General features: G+C 40.1%; 1 protein-coding gene across 1 annotated transcript; it reads left to right on the forward strand.

Moving 5' to 3' along the window:
* The first annotated feature begins 427 nt into the window (after nucleotides 1-427).
* LOC133447467 (ganglioside GM2 activator-like) lies at nucleotides 428-8,349 on the forward strand. Its single transcript, XM_061726157.1, has 4 exons — nucleotides 428-589; nucleotides 2,417-2,569; nucleotides 3,846-4,028; nucleotides 6,618-8,349. The coding sequence occupies exons 1-4, from the start codon at nucleotides 482-484 to the stop codon at nucleotides 6,771-6,773; spliced, it is 600 nt and encodes a 199-aa protein (XP_061582141.1). The 5' UTR covers nucleotides 428-481; the 3' UTR covers nucleotides 6,774-8,349.
* The last annotated feature ends 9,635 nt before the right edge of the window (nucleotides 8,350-17,984 follow it).

The following is a 17,984-nucleotide window of genomic DNA, read 5'->3' on the forward strand; positions in this document are numbered from 1 at the left end:
AACGGCCAGAAAAGTAAAAGAAAAGTCTCTTTCTGGGCGTGACGTCACGGATGACGTCACAGCCGTGTCCGTGCATTCCACGGATGTTTTATATTAATATATATTATATAATTATATTATATTAATACATTAATAATATATGTAATGCTATACATGTAATAATATACATTAATTAATATATTATATTAATACATATTATATTAATATTCGCGTCATTGCCCCGGGGCATGATGGGAGGCCCCAGAGCATCATGGGAGGTGACTCAACTGCGCATGCTCTATGGGCCGCTGTATGCGGAAGTAAACCCGGAAGTCAGAGATTTTTTCGGCGGATGCGCTGGCTGAGCAGAATGCATTGAAATGAATGGGCGGCCATTTTTGACGTCCGATCCAGTTATTATTATAGATCCATGGTGTCCGGCTCCTGCTTCCATTCCTCGGTTCAGCGTGGAGCTGCGTGGAGCTGTCTGATCGTGGCCGGGATGGAGCTCTCTCTCACGGCCAGCCTGCTGCTCTCCCTGCTCGTGGCGGCGGTTCCGCAGCAGGTGGACTGCGGTTCTTCCGGGCTGAAGCGGGTGATGCGCGCGCAGGTGAGTCCGACCAGCTGGAACCCGAACCCAACCTGGCATGGACTGGTTTCTTTAGTGTTTGCAGACAAAAACAAGTTAAAGTTTCCTTAAACGCGTTTTATCGTTCATGTATAATTAATGCTTGTAATTGGTCTTTATGCTGTGGTTTATCTGATCTGTTCGTTTATGTGAGCTTTGTGCAGATTAAAACCAAGCCATAAAATCAAATATTCATATATGTTCATTACTTCACGTAAATGTGGTTTAACCAAATATCTCATAATATATCATATCAAATCAAAATGGGAACAAGAATTCAATGTTGTATTGTCAGTGAGTGATTGGCTTTCCACGTGCAACACAGCAATCTTCAACTAGTTCGAGAAGATACGCTTTTTTATCACTCCACACATTCAGACTAAACAAAGTAGTAGCCAATCATTCGCATATCTTTTGGACATTTCCAAAAATACAATTATTCTGGCATAATGTTATCCAAACAATGGAGGAAATTCTAAATCTAAGGATACCTAAAGACCCATGGACTGTATATCTGGGACTTATCCCTGTTGAAGTAATGGAAAAGAGAGACATCTACCTCTTCAAAATATTGACTGTTGCTGCTAAAAACGCCCTGAGAACACTCTGGATGAGAAGCGATCCCCCAGACCTGAGACAATGGCTAGACATTGTTGAAGAAATATACGCCATGGAAAAATTGACTTTTTGTTTGAGAATTAGAGGAAGGGATTTTGTTCAAAAGTGGTAAAAATGGTCTACATTTAAGGTCAAATCCCAGCCATGCCCTTAAAGAAGGGAAAGAAAAGAATGGCAAAATATTACATCTCCCCCAGGTAGTTATGTTATGATTGTTACTATCATTCTTTATTTTTTCTCTTTCCTTTCTGTGAAACTTGAAAAAGACTAAATAAAAAGTATTAAAAAAAAAGTGGTTTAATCGAGTCACTTTTAGAGGTGAGAAGCATAAACAAGGAAACACCCAGCTGTAATGACGTTTCTTGTTTTAAGAGATTAGATTAGCATAAAATAATGTCAGGATGATTAAACATTTATCAAACCGATTCGTAAATGATGAGATAAGAATAATAAAACTGATATGAGGGATGTTTCAGACAGAAATGTCACTCATGACTTTCTGATCAAACCTGAAACTCCAAGAACAAAAGAACCAAAAGAGTTTTTATAACTATTTTAACCCATTTTCTGCGATTTATTAAAATAATCGTGGAGTAACAGACAGTTTCACTACGAACAGGAAAGAAAAAATGTCCCTTTTTCTTAACACACATAAACAAACAAGTCTTAACAGGCTGCAGGGATGAACGGGACGTGCTCAGCCTCGGGGGAAGAACGGGGGGAAAACAGCACCGTCCCAGATGTTCCTGAACAACCACATCTGTCCTGGTAGGACCTCAGTGTTCCTGTGCTCTGACTCAGTTCTCCGTCACCGTCTCCGGTCAGCTGCTTCTGGGTCAGCAGCACAAACATGACGAAGACTATCTCGGTTAAGATAAACGGAGACAAACACCACCTTTTCCATATCAGTCCCTATAAAAGTCATGTGATCCAGCTTCAGTAATCTCCACGGCTGCTGATCGGGTTTTAGGCCAAAGTCCTCCAGTAGCCAGGGAGGAACAATCAAACCAGGGGGAGCAAGAGTGCATGATAGATAACTAACTCTAAAGACCAAAACCACAAGGTTTTATTATTCAAACGGCAAACTGAGAACATCCATTTAATCTTGAACCTACTTTCACTGCTGCTCTCACGTTAAGGCCTGAGTGTCCGGGGGGAACAGGAATTGAAACGTGGTCTTGTTCCCTGCAGCTCCTCGGGTTCGACTGGAAGAACTGCGGGAAGCCCGACGCCCCGGCGGTCCTGAAGACCCTGGCTGTGTCTCCGGACCCCATCGCCATTCCGGGGAACCTGACGGCCTCAGCGTCCGGGTCCACGGCTGTGGAGCTGGCCGCGCCGCTGGCTGTGAGTACAACAACAAACAAACACACAAACAAACAAACAAACAAACACACATCAGATTTTCTGGGGCTTCCCTCCCGCCAGTGGCTCGGTGAGATGGTGGCGTCTCCTCTCTACCCACATTCATCTTCCCCCTGTGGTGTTCCCATCCATCCACCCATCCATCCACCCATCCATCCATCCATCCATCCATCCGTCCATCCATCCATCCATCCATCCATCCATCCATCCATCATCCATCCATCCTCCCGACACTCCCGGTGACCGTCTCGGTGAACAAATTGGCCTTTCAGGCTTATTATCCATCAGTTTATAAATGAATGAATCAATCATTAAATATATAAATGAATGAATCAATAAATAAATATATAAATAAATCAAATGTATAAATAATCAATAAATGCATAAATAAATCAATCAATATAGATAATAAAAAGTGTGTGTGTGTGTGTGTGTGTGTGTGTGTGTGTGTGTGTGTGTGTGTGTGTGTGTGTGTGTGTGTGTGTGTGTGTGTGTGTGTGTGTGTGTGTGTGTGTGTGTGTGTGTGTGTGTGTGTGTGTGTGTGTGTGTGTGAGAATCAATCAATATAAATAAAAAAAAAAATATATAGTGTGTGTGTGTATATATGTATATATAATAATCAATCAATATAAATAATAAAAACAAAAAATATATATATAGTGTGTGTATATATATATATATATATATATATTCTTTTTTTTTTAAATTATTTACATTGATTTATATATGAGACCTGTTTTAGGCAGCAGCAGCAAAACACAAAGTTACAGACTAATTGAGCCTACAAGAGACAAAAACGAAACAGGAACATAAGTTAATTAATAATAATAAAACTAAGGAAAAAAGGAACTAGTTAAAAACAATACATGTGCAGACTCTCACTGACTGTTTCACCAGCTTTCCTACAAGTAGAGTAGAGTTATCCAGCCGGACCGCGGACAAGCATCCCATAATGGATGTTTGTGCACATTTTTCCCTCGTTTCTGCTTCAGGAACCGCAGAAGAAGGTTTGGGGAAGTTCAAGCAGTAGAGTTGCATGAATATATCTCTTTGTTGTGGTTTTAACTTGTTGCTTTGGTTCTGCCTCCTCGCGTGGCTTCTTTTGTTTTAATCTTCACGCTTCCTACTTTCACTCGAGCCTCATTGAGCCTCAGTGCTTTTCACTTCCTTATTATGTGACCAGACTTCTGTCCTCTGCAGCACACGTGCTTCAGACGTGACGTTAACGTGTCCCGGATCCTTGTCCTCTCCTCTGCAGGTGAACGTGACGCTGGAGCGGGAGGTGGCGGGTTTCTGGGTGACGGTCCCCTGTCTGGACGAGCTGGGCAGCTGTCACTACCAGGACGGCTGCCAGCTGCTGGACCAGCTGATCCCGCCGGGCCAGGACTGTCCAGAACCGCTGCACAGCTACGGCCTGCCCTGCCGCTGCCCCTTCAAGGCCGTGAGTCCCTCAACATTGTTGACTGAGCTTCAGGTTACAGGCCAGATGAGTTTGGATGATGTGGCAGGGCGGCCGCGGGTCCTTAAAAAGTCCTAAACTACATTGGATAGGATAGGATTCGATTCAACTTTAAGAATCCCCAAAGGGGAAATTTCATTGCCACCATGGCCACAACAATACAACATAAGACAATCAACAATACACATTAACAGTGACTACGTTTACATGCAGTCAAAATTCAGGTTATTGTTAATATTCCGGTTACTGAAACATTAGAATATTCCGTTTACATGCGTGAGCAAACAGGGTTATCCCTGTATACATGGTAATTAATCATTCGGGATATCTGGATCAAACCAGCAACGCACGGAGAACGTGATGACGCAATTCCCGTCATTTCTGCTTCTTCTTCCTGTATCCAAATTCAAAACAAATGCTGCTTCGCGCAACTTTTCGCTCACCTTCTTGTAAATCTCGCTATCCCGGTACTTTCTACCGTCTACTGTACAAATGCAGAAATGTTCATATCCTTCATTACATTTATGAAGTGATTAGTCTCCTCCTCACTCCAAAAGTGTGGCCTGGTCTTGCGTTTTTCCGTGTTTATAAGAACTTCCTGGACTCAAAAGACCAGGATTCCTTGTGAACAGAACATGCGCAGAAAACAAATTCATGTTCCGTTTGATGGGGATATTCCGTTTGGCGTTTACATGACCCAATATTCGGGTTTTAAAAGGAGTAACCCAGGGGTCATATTTGGGGTTTTTAAAAACCCGAATATGAGCAAATTCGGGTTATTCAAAGGGGTTATTGGTGTTTACATGGCCGTGCAAATTCGGGTTATTGACAATATTCGGGTTTCAAAAGGGTTATTGACTGCATGTAAATGCAGTCAATGTCTCCACCTAGGGACAGCAGTGGATCAATACAACAGCAAAATAACTAGAAAATTACTCCCCAAAAAAGGGAGATAAAAGAAAAAAGAATACAAATCAATTTAAAAGTGCAATGTGCAGGACAAGTATAGCAGCAAGTTAAACAGCTAAGAATATAGCTGCAATTAAAAGTGCACTGTACAAGCAAATATGGCAGCAAGTTATGACAGCCTAAAAGAGTGGCTGCAGTTTAAAGTGCAATGTGCAGTACAAGGATTAGTAAAGCAGCCAGACATGACATCAGCAGTCCAAATTAAAAAGTCTGGTTGCTGCAGGAACAAAGGACTTCCTAATTCTCTCTGTGGAGCATCTGGGCAAAAGAAGCCGTCTACTTCTGCCACTTCTCGCAAAAAAAAAAAAAATGCCTTTAAATGTCTTAATTTATCTTAAATCGCCATCCAAGGGTCTTAATTTTAAAGGGAAAGTATCCAGTCTTCATTAAAAAGTTTATTTAATCGTTTTGAGGAGAATCTCCTGCGGAGGTTCTAAATCTGTGTTGCCAGGTTGGGCAAGTTTCAGCCTGAAAAATATGTATTTGGGCAGCTTTTCCTGGTTTTTACTAATTATTTAGGAGAAATTAACAACAAAGAAGTTGCCATTATGGCATCATCATTAAAAAGTGTTCTTAAACTTTGAAAAGGGAAAAGTTTATTAAATCGTTTTGAGGAGAAATAAAATGTCGGTTTCCTGACCGTCACGTGGACGTACTGCATGTCGTCGATGTTTCCCTGCTTTAACACACCTGATTCAATAATTTTGGTAAGGGGATGATGTAAAGGGCCGAGTTGTGACGGAGGCGTGGATTACCGTTTCAAAACTCTGCCTCGATAGAAGTAGCTGATTAATTAGTTAAATAATAAATCTGAATGTGGTTTATGTAACAGTAGAAAGACATGGCATAACTCATAAATATGGAAACAAGTGGAAACAGACGTATAGAAAACTAAAGGGGGCCTGAGACTGAGCCCTGTGGGACCCCAAGGATGAGAAAGGAGGATAAGAGGAAGGTTTGCTTCACGTTTGACAATTTCTTTGGTTCATATTCTCAGCCGGGCCCCCCGACCCGTACGTACTGGCACCAAAAGAGTAAAGTGATTTGTTACAAATCTTTAATTGAAAAAATTAACATTAATTATGTTTTTGTGATACATTTCTCTTTAGTTTACCCTGTATACATATGACTTTGTCTTTCTCACCTTCATTTTGTGTCACCAAATCAATAAAATACATACAGAAAATAATTGCAAGGACATAAAATAATTTCTGGAAAATGTCTCTTAATATGAGCGCAAACATTTTTAACATTTTTCCTTTAACAACCTGTCAGAGTAGTAGTATGATAAAATGTTGAATAATGATATAATAAAAAGTTATTACATTTTTATCCTGCTAAATAACTTAGAAATATATTTTGGTCATTTTAAAATACTACGTGGGTTTATACAGACTTGGATTACAGTATTCCATTAGGTGTGATATTATTTCTTATTTATTTAACATGCGCAAATATAATTTTTACAACTGCATATCCTCAAAGCAGACAAAGTTTCGTGCCCCCCCCCCCCCCCCCCCCCCCCCCCCCCACAGTAAAGCTATCAGATTATCTGTTTCTCTTCCGTCTTCCTCGTGCTGACGTGTGATCTTTTCCTCTCAGGGCTCGTACTCGCTGCCCAAGTCCGACTTCTACCTGCCCTACGTGGATCTGCCACACTGGCTGACCAACGGGAACTACCGGGTCCAGGGCGTCCTGGGCGCCGGGGGCAAGGAGCTGGGCTGCCTGAAGATCGCTCTGTCCATCCACTCCGAGTGACCACAATCAAGCAGCTCTGTGTTGATTTGCACATAAAACGGGTTCACAATCTGGAAATGGAAGCAGAAGTTGCACAAAATAATGGGAAAAAGGAAAAAAAAGAGAGAGAGGAAACAGTTCAGGTACTGCTGCAAACAAAAATACTGGGTTTCATTAAAGCAGAAGATAAATCTGATTGTTTCTTCTTCAAAATTGGAGAAAAGCAGTTTTTAATCGGTACAAACATCCATCAGGGCTGCACTTTTGCAACTGTATGCAAATGTAGCTTTAATTAGTTCTCTGAAAGATGATCAGATGGGAAACGTTGCTTTTTTCCTTAAAAAGCAACCTTTTTCCTCATTTCTAACAAAAAAGGGTAACTTTTAATCTTAAATTGATTTTTTTTCTTCTCTTTTGCAGTTTCATAGATTTTAAAATTTGTGATTCGTGTTTTTTTATATGCTTATATATGCTTTTGACCTTTTCTGCCTCTTTAGGTTTGTGGCAGAGTTTTAGGTACGAATGAGTCGGACACTTGACGCTCAAACACAAAATTTGGCTGTTGGCGCGGCGCCATCTCAGTTTGTGTGTTTATATCTATTAACATCAATTATCTGCAGGACAGATGACATCCATTTCACTCGCATGTAGACATTCACGCAGGTATTTTGGTTTCCCTGCAACTCATGGAGGTTTTCCTCAGAAAGGTCTTATGCATGAAATCTGCAGTTCCTCACATGAGCCGATGGATCCATTACTCCCTAAGTCTTTACTTCTACTGTTGCAATGACACATTTAGTTGCAGAGCACAAGAAACCCCCAGAAAGGATGCTTGTTATGAAGTATATGTGTGACAGAGATGCACGGAGACATTAGGACGAGACAAACACGCTGAAATGGCTGATTCGATAATTACATTTGAGCCTTAATTTGGGCTCATTTAACCACATTTCTGTTCAGGTTGGAGGTATTTAGACATTGTCTTCATGAGCCACACAGTTGGGACTTGTTTCCTGATAAACAAGTTTACATCTTCTCAAAAAACTGAGGATGTTCATTCATAGATGTTTATTTTCTTCACACATTCACATTTAATTCCCATCAGTTTATGCAATAATAGTTTTAATTCATGTGCTCTGGCTCATTAAACTTTCCAGAAGAGGCTTCTTTTATTCTATGTGAACCATTTTTGAGGGAACCTGTTGGCGTTTCTGTCTCTGCAGATGTAAGTTGGTCCAAGGAAACACTTCGGTTTGTGTTTTTTCTTTTGATGATTCATTTTTATTTTCTACCAGCAAAAAGGTTTTTGATTGAGCTTTAAGTAGGATGCACATGTGGATATACTTTTAGTTATGTGTGATTCATTTCTGGGTTGTTTTTTTTTTAAGTGCCTGATTACATCTTTAGGTGGAAAACTGAAAGGGACTAATGAATCGTAGAGGAATTTGTGTTGATTTATAAACAGTTGATCAAGGTTAGAATAGTTTTTATGCTGTTAGATAAAAAATGATTAAAACTGCTTAAAACATCTCATGCTTGTAACTGATCCCACACTGTGTAAAGATTTGAATAAACCTTTTTTATAAGTCTCATCATCCCTGGACTGAGCTGTGGAATTGTTGACGTTTTCATGTTTCACCACAAGATGGCAGCATTTCACATCTAAGGTCTCCCGTCAGCGCTCATGTTTCAGTCTTAAAACAGCTTAACTCAGCCTTTATCCTTAACTGAAAACACTTAAAATCATATTTAAGCTGCTGATAAGACTCAAAAATGACATACAAGACAAAAGTTGCAAATGGCAGCAGTTGCTGAGTTGCGACCTCGAGCTGCACCATTTTAAACAGAAATAACTTGACAAATTGCTCCCAAGTGTTTCCCTGATGCTGAAAGTGTTTATCTACTGCTTATTCTTGGTTGAGCTTAGACACAAGCAGCAGTGCTAATAAAATAATAGCACCTTCCATCACAGGGGCTGACATGACCTCCCGTGTTTCACAAAGACGGTCGGAGTCAGCATTCCTGCTTTTCCTGAGAAAGACTGGTTTTCATCCCACATGTGCTCTATTTCTGGTTTTCTGCTTGAGATCCTGCAGGACTCTTTCATGTGCTGCGGTGCAAAAGTCATCTCTGCCCTTTAGTTAACGCTGTAAATGTGTCAGATGAAACCCAACCACTTCCATTGTGTTTGAGTCCATCTCTGACAGATCTTCAGTTTTAGAAGAGGAGATCTCACACTTACATCATACCGGAGTGTGTTTTCAGAACAACGAGGTGTTAAAGTCCAGGGCCTGGTTTTTCAAAAGTAATCCGCTCGGATTTTGGATAAGGGATTGGATCAAATCATGAAAATGGGTTTTTCAAAAGACAAAACGGATTACGTAATCGGATTAGATCACGTAATCCAATCCTGGTTTTGATCTGGATCAAACCTTCAGTTTGGGTTTTTCAAAACTTTTTAGTAGGATTGGGATCACTTTGATCCAAAAAATCGGGATTAAACTGATCCCATCAGAAGGGTGGATTCAGCGTAGATTTCAGGCCCAAAATGTAATGAAACTTTAAAATTGTATCAAATAACACTATATTTGGATCATGCAGTATAGCCTACAAGATATCCTATTTATTCATAAGGTTTTAATTTGATTTGTTCATCCGTCAGGCTACAGTGATTAGGTAGGTTATAACGTATTCAGCCTTTCAGTATAGGCCTACAGCAAAGTAGAAAGAGTTTGGCCTCATAAAATAATCCCCCAAACAGCTGTCAATATTGACCACAAATAATATATATCATTCTGTCACTAATTATAATATTATAATTCATCACAATCAAAAATATTTTTGTTTTGTTTTTAGATGATTTTTTAGTGATGCATGCAATGATAAAACAGAATAACAAAGCAATGGCATCACTGGTTTTTGAAATCCAAAACAAATCCAAATCAGAAATAGTGTCTAACTATTGCGTCCCTTGTTGCACGTCCTGTTTGCTCGTTCTGGCAGAATGCAGGAGGTTGGTCAGGGTCTCCAAGGGGCTCAGGTGCATCATTGTCAGCACAGACAGGGACATTGCGCTTGGTAGCGATGTTGTGCAGGACAATACAGGCAAGGGTTATGTTGCATGCTTTCTGTGGTTCTGCTCTCAGGTAGTTAAGGCATGCAAAGCGCCTCTTAAGAACTCCATTTAAACGCTCAATTGCACATCTTGCTCTGCAATGAGTGGTGTTGAAGCGTGCCTGCGCCGGTGTATTTGCTGTCAGAAAAGGGGTCATCAGCCATGGTAGGAGTCGGTAGGCACTGTCTCCTAATATTATGCCATCCGGTCGGTTGGTTTGGAGGTCTCTATATAGAGCACTCTCCCTCAGGATGCGTGCATCATGGACAGACCCAGGCCACTTGAATGTTTTTATTTATTTGTTGTAGGTCTCAGATGAGCGGACTGCCAGAAGAGGGTGTTTTTTTGTGTGTGTGTGTGTGTTTTCGTTTCAAATACAAATAAACTTTATTGACTGGCTATTCTACTTGTTGCTCTTTACATATCTATAGTTCTACATTGTGTTTCCTACCCTATTTGAGCACTGGTTATCCGGATTTGGTGATCCTGAAAAGTTTCTATCCGGATCAGATTGATCCAATCCGATGTTGCTTTGAAAAACCGGCTCAAAAGTAAGCTGGATTACGTGATCCTGGATAGCAAAAAAAAGGGTTACTAAATCCGGATCAATTTGATCCGGATTTAACCTTTTGAAAAACCGGGCCCAGAGGATCACCTTATCCTTATTATAATGGGACATTTAATCAATGAGATGACGTAAAAGGAATGAAATCAAGCTGATCAACTTGGATATTTGATGGGCGTCCTTCTCCTGCACCGTCGCTAGGGGGCAGCATTTCACAACTGCTGTTTGGATGGAAGTTAAAACGCAAACGTCTCGAAATGATAAGATACAGAGTTCAAATGTAGACTTGTGGACTTGCTGAATGTTTTTTTTTTTCCCCCACATGAGCTAAAAGTATCCTACAAAGAGAGGGAACGCGCCAGCGTCAGCATTCCTCTGGTTTTCCTGTGAAGAAAACATTCGTTTGGACGCCTGCCCTCCGACCAAAGAGCTAAAACTGCACGTAGTGTTTGAGACGAGTCTGTGCATCTGTAAGAGCAGCTCGGCTTAATCCTCTCTGCTGCTGCAAACGAGGCGAATACCGCTCGCAGGGACAAGTCCAGTACTTCTCATCTGGTCTGGCTTCGGGACCCACCGTCAATCCTTCCTGACACGCCCCGACACCAAGTCAAGAAAAACTGAAAGTTCTCAGGTTTATTTAAGTGAAAGATTGTTGGGTTTTAGACCTCAGACCGTGCAGAATCAACAGTGTGTTCAAGAGCAAACATGAAACAGAAAAGACCAACGACTGGGAAGTAGTTGATCTGTTAGTTCCCCTATGAAGCTCCCTTGTGCTTTTTATTATTTTACCTCTTTTCTTGTCATTTTATTTGTTATTTAAGCGTACTCTTAAATTAAATACTCATGATTTTTGAAAACCGTGCAAAGTGATGGATAAGCCCTGAATGCAGGCATTGTGATGTAGAATTGTCAAATTGGTCTTATTCACCACACGAATCGGCACAGATTACTTTGTAATATTGTATTTGACCCGGCCTTTGTACGTTTTGACCGTATAGAAACGTAATTCTCGTCAGTTGTGTGAAATAAGACCTGGAAACAGACATTGTGGCATAGAATTGTCAAATTGGTTTAATTCACCGGACGAATTGTTACAGATTACTTTTGTAATACTGTATTTGACCCGGTCTTTGTACGTTTTGATCGTATAGAAACAACTTGTGCCTTTTATTATTTTACCTCTTTTCTTATCATTTTATTTCATTTTATTAGTTATTTACTGTTCAATTGTGTCTTGTCACGTTTAATGTTGATGTAAAGCACTTTGAATTACCTTGTGTTGAATTGTGCTATACAAATAAACTTGCCTTGCCTCCACTGTGACAGATCTTCAGTTTGAGAGAGCTGGAGTTAAATCTTGGGAGGTGGGGGGGGTATATCCATCAGACAATGCTGTTTTTTTTTGTTTTTTTTTTACCTTGTCTGCACACATATTAATGATTGATACCATGACGGTAGAAACCAAAGGCATATATATGTGCATTATTACTATATTTAATATATATATACATATATATATGCATACACATACATAAATATACACATACAAACAACCCAGTGATTTTTTTTTTTTTGGGGTGGGGGGGGTTTCAATGATGAAGGAGTACGTGCACAGTTGTGACGTACAAGAGCGCGCATGAGACAGAAAAACAAGTCACATTCATTACCAGTCAAAACCTTTTATCTGTAAGAGTCCAAACCTTTGACTGGTCGGGGGAGTCATGCACTTTTCTCTCAAGATGATTTCTGGAAAATGCTGCAAAATAATACAGAGTACAGATAAACAGCACCAGTTCTGTTCATAGCCTGTAGTGTATAGTGAGACATGGCATCAGAAAGTGCCCCCCCACCTGAGGACTGTGGTGGGAGTGTGGGACCATCCTCTGATCTTCTAGGCCTCGGGCTACCCTTCTGAGTTGACCCTGTTGTTCAAACATTGCAGGAAAGATGAAGTAACTTAAAAACAAAAAAATGTTCTGGTTTTGGACCGGTGTTCTGCCATTCTATGCTCCCTGCCAGAAAATGCTACTTTGTGGTTCTGCGCATGCGCACAGTCTATTTTCAAAGTTTGATTGCCACGCCAATCATTTCTTGCACGATGTAAAAAGGATAATACGGGATGTCGAGTATTTGATCCTTCAAAACACATTACCCATGACATGAATTGCATTACACTTTGTGAAAATTATACAATAAAGAGGGAAAAAAACAATTCTATTGCTTTATTTGATATTCATTCGGCTATTCACCTTTATTTAACCAGGCAGGTCATAATAACACATTCTTATTTACAATGACGGCCTGGCAAGAGACAAGGACCACTTGGGGGAAAAGGACGTGGTTTAGGGAGTAAAACACAATAAAATTGTAGCTGTACAAAGGTAGAAAACCATTAGGGAGCATTTTTTGGCAAAGCAGCAAAAAATGGCAGAACACCTGCCGGTTCTGGTGTTGGGTTTAAACTTGCTCATTGAAACCGGGACTTCTGGGAAGAAGCAAAGTTCCGCTTTTCACATGTGAGATCTGAGAGAAAAACGTAGTTTGATCCTCTCATCAGGATTTTAATTAGGGAAGCTTTATGAAACCGCACTTAGGGATGTTGAGTAATTTGAATGAGACGGTAGCTTCACATGGTACCGGTACTGTGCCACACGACATGAGGCCATGCAGCTGAACGGACCAATCGGTGGGATCCTTACAGACCACGTGACCCCAATTAAATGAGACATTAATTCAAACTACAGCCTTTAAAGTCGTTCCTCCTGCAGCCGAGAGGCCAGACAGATGCGAAGCAGCTTCAAAACGGTGCTTTTATGAATGAAGCGCGCTACTATTAACGCCATGCTCCCTAACTGAAGCCAGATCCCCTCAGTTCTGGTTAAAGTGCGGCGGCTGCGGTCCACTCAGCGCGCTTCCTGGTCCAGGCTGGATTAACGAGGCGCCTGCAACTGCTTCTCCTCAACAGCTCATCAAGGCTGGTTTTTAATAACGCACATGTGATGTGGAGCAACAGTGTTCAGTCTGGTGCACAAATGTTGTGGGTGTTGAGTCCAGATCCTCCGACGCACATGGCTCAGGTTAAAGCGGATCCATCCGCTCACCTGTCCTGCTGCGCGCGCAGGTAACACACGTGACCGCTGCGTCCCCACGCATGATCATCTGTACATGACACTTTATCAAACTATCAGAGGTGTCAAAGGTATTCACATTCATTACTCAGGTAGAAGTATAGATACTAGAGTTTAAAAATACTCCTGTAGAAGTTGAAGTATCAACTCAAGTTTTTTACTCAAGTAAAAGTATAAAAGTACTGGTTTCAAAACTACTTAAAGTAAAAAAGTAAAAGTAATGTAAGGGGAGAAAAGCCATTAAGGACAAAAGCCATTGAAAATGAATGCATCTTAGTATAATGCAAATATATTAAAGAACCATATATATGTATTATTGAGCATTAACATGTGTTTCAGAGAGCAGGAGATATGATGACTAGTTGCCTATAAGTATTGTAATGGTGCAAAAAGTCAAACTTCAGAGGCATGTTATCATTTATCCTAACCTTAATTGGAATGTACATCCAAGTTTAGTTGCAGGAATCTGAGGGAACGGATGTAAGAACAAAACTGGACAAGAACATCTGAAACAACCACAACCAAATTCACTCTATCCGGATGGAGCAATTTAACTGGATAGTTTTTTTTAAAGGCCGAAATGAAATAGAGTAACGAGGTTGTTTTTAAAATGTAAATGAGTAAAAAGTACAGATAATTGCGTGAAAATGTAAGGAGTAAAAGTAAAAAGTCATCTGAAAAAAAAATGACACCAATGAAGTATAGATAACCAAAATTTCTACTTAAATAAGGTAACGAAGTATTTGTACTTCGTTACTTGACACCTCTGCAAACTACCAGCAACTACCAGCACTTCATATTTAATACCAGCAGTATGTTTATATATATATATATATATATATATATATATATATATATATATATATATATATATATATATATATATATATATATATATATATATATATATATATATATATATATATATATATATATTATATTTATTGCATTGTCAACTCTGGTTTCTGATTGTCTTCCTCTTTTTAAATGTCATGAGCTGTTTGACAACTGATTGGGACAATAAAGGTTTCAACCTGTAGGTTTTCATCGTGAGGGCGAGCCAACTAAATAAATGACCATGTGTGTCCTTTTTACTCTGTAAATTATGAAATGACCTTTAAGTTGAAAATTGCAAATGATGTTTAGTTTTATGTAGTTTAGTTTTATTGCACAAGGATGCCGGGAAGAAGCATTCCCACCCCCCCTTCTGAGGAATTCCTCTCAAATCCAACAGACACATTAAAGTTGCTTCAGCTGAAAATTAAATCAGTCGACATTTTCTTTCCTTCTTTAGCCCTTTTTCTTCTCTCTCTCCAGAATCGGATTAAAATTGTGCAGAAATGAGCTGAATGTGCCGCTAATGCCGTCAGAGCGTGACCGAGTTTAAACTGGCTTCATCCGGATGCTGCGCGTGCGGCTGATTCCAGGATTAGAGGGTTCACAGATGAAGCCGACCTGAAAGATGAGCCCGATTTAAGGAACTTTTTATTTATTTCACGGCGTGACCTCAGCTGTAATTCTGGGATGGTTTCTGAGGACCCTGCAGCTCCTAATCCCCTTAACATCAGCCAAACGCGCAGAAACGCTTGTAGATCATCTCATTACAATATCAAATCACCCCCCCCCCCCCCACACCGGCTGTCAGGGGTTTCTTTTTTTTTATTAATATTTTTGCAACAGAACAGATATATCGTCACAAAATTATAAACATACATGATGTTCACTGTGCTCTTTTAAATGAAAACATATACAAGAAGCAAAAAAAAAACAACATGTGCCTTACATATAATGTACATTTGACCCTTAAATCTATTACATTCAGTGGTAGACAGTAACGGAGTAAATTTACTTGAGTACTGTACTTAAGTACATATCCAGAGGATTTGTACTTTACTTGAGTATTAGATTTCTTTGGTACTTATTACTCTTACTTGAATACATTTCCAAGACAAATATTTTTACTTTTACTCGAGTAAATTTCTAGGAAGGCTGAAAAGTACTCGTTACTTTCAGGTCTGCTCTTTTTTCTTCTTCCCTAAAGCTGGTTTCAAAGAGTTAATTCTCAGAAACAAGAGTTAAAAGATCCTTGAATTAATTTAGAAAAAATATAGTAATTTACTGATGTGGAAAATAAGAAATTTACTCTTACTCTTACTCTTACTTTTACTTAAAGTAAATTTAAAAGCATTTACTTTTGGATACTTAAGTACCTTTAAAAGCAAGTACTTTTCTACTCTTACTCGAGTAATATTTTGACTGAGCTACTTTTACTTGAAACAGAGTAAATTTTGACCAGTAGTATTTGTACTCTTATTCAAGTACTGGGGTCGAGTACTCTGTCCACCTCTGATTACATTAAGTGCAACATAATTAATCAGACATCCCCTCTATTAAAGTCCAAAACGAGCCCCACACTTGGTTAAAGATCTCCTCTCTCCCCATTACTCTGTAAGTGACCCGTTCAAATGTAGCCATTCTAGACATTAGTTCAATCCCTTCATCCATAAAACTACACATAGCAGATGATTCCAGTGTCTCAGGATTATTCTACATCCTGTTGGAGTTGCCAAACGTACCCATATTCTCTGGCAACAAACCCAAAATACACAGAGCTGGGGACTTACGAGATCGACTTTGAGCACTTCATTTAAGAGGGTAACAATCCCTTTCCACAGGTGTTCATTTTTTTTACAAGAATATACAGGACTGTCTCAGAAAATTAGAATATTGTGATAAAGTTCTTTATTTTCTGGAATGCAATTAAAAAAACAAAAATGTCATACATTCTGGATTCATTACAAATCAACTGAAATATTGCAAGCCTTTTATTATTTTAATATTGCTGATTATGGTTTACGGTTTAAGATTAAGATTCCCAGAATATTCAAATTTTTTGAGATGGGATATTTGAGTTTTCCTAAGCTGTAAGCCATGATCAGCAATATTAAAATAATAAAAGGCTTGCAATATTTCAGTTGATTTGTAATGAATCCAGAATGTATGACATTTTTGTAACATATGTTCAAGAGTACCAGCTTCTTTCTCACATGGCTGTCAGTGGTTTCATCAAAATCCACTAATTTATTCTGCAGAATCAGTCACTTTGGAGACAATTTTGAACCTCCAGAAGTCAGGAAAAACACAATTTGTGCCCTTTAAATACTTCTGTCATCTCTGGAGGCGGAGGAAGAAAAGGCAGAGCATTTCAGGCACCACCTGCTCCACCTTGATCACCTGTGACAGGTCTGACGGCGTCTGATGATGCTTGCCCTGATGAAGTCACGGATTCCTGCAGACGTGTTTATCTGGCGCCAGCTCTGCTGTGAAGCCACAGAAATGAGGGCTTGTTGTTGTTTCCTCAGATTATTGCAAACAAACAGGAAATGTGAAACATGTCATGCCAAGACAGATCTCAATATTTCATGAATGCGTGGACATAAAAACACCCACAGGAAGGAGACACGGACAAGACAGTCGGGACGAGCACACAAACAGAAACAAAGCGATTGTTGCCGTCTTCAGGCTCCGACCAGAGACGGCCCCACCGACCGATGGACTTCCTGTTTCGGCCTCTAAATAACGCGTCCCAGTTGCAGCAATAAAGCCTGCAACTTCCACTCCTCTGCAGGACATCCCGTCTCTGACCTCCACCGACAGGAAGCTCGTTCAAAGATGCAGCAGGAGGAGGAGGAGGCAGAATGTAGGGAGAGGGAGGTGAAAAGGAGGGAGAAAAGCAGGGTGGAGGAAGAGGAGGTCATGTAGAGGAGGGGGGGGGGCTGAAAGGTCAGATAGGGACGAGTAAACAAGAAGAACAATAGAAGTGGAGGTGAAGGAGTTCAGGCCGTCACTGATTGGGTGGCAACAGACCCGTGTCATCAGCTGTTGTCACGGAGACGACGGCGCCCTTTCAGGAGGATTCATCTGTCGTTTCTGGATTTTACGGATATTCTACATCCTTCCACTTCTCCAGGTTTCATGTCACGTGATCATAATCAGTGGGGAAGGTGACCCACATATCCCACAAAGCCACCAGAAACCCCCGAAGGGTCTTTGCTCTTCATACGGTCTCTGGGATCCGCTCAAGAACTGTCCTCCAACCCTGGTCCACAAGGACCAATGTCCTGCGTGCTTTCGACGTTTCTCCCCAACACACCTGGTTCAGGTGACTGGACCATCGTCAGGGTCTCCACAGGTGTGTCGGTGCTCCCCTGATCTGAGCCAGGTGTGTTAGAGCTGAGAACAGCTACAACCTGCAGGACAGGTGACCTCCAATATATATACATACATACATACATACATACATATATATATATATATATATATATATATATATACACACACAAAAATACATACATACATACATACATACATATACAGTATATGCATATATATATATACATATATATATATATATATATATATAT

The sequence above is a fragment of the Cololabis saira genome, chromosome 7, assembly GCF_033807715.1.
Source record: "Cololabis saira isolate AMF1-May2022 chromosome 7, fColSai1.1, whole genome shotgun sequence".
Classification (NCBI taxonomy): Eukaryota; Metazoa; Chordata; class Actinopteri; order Beloniformes; family Belonidae; genus Cololabis; species Cololabis saira.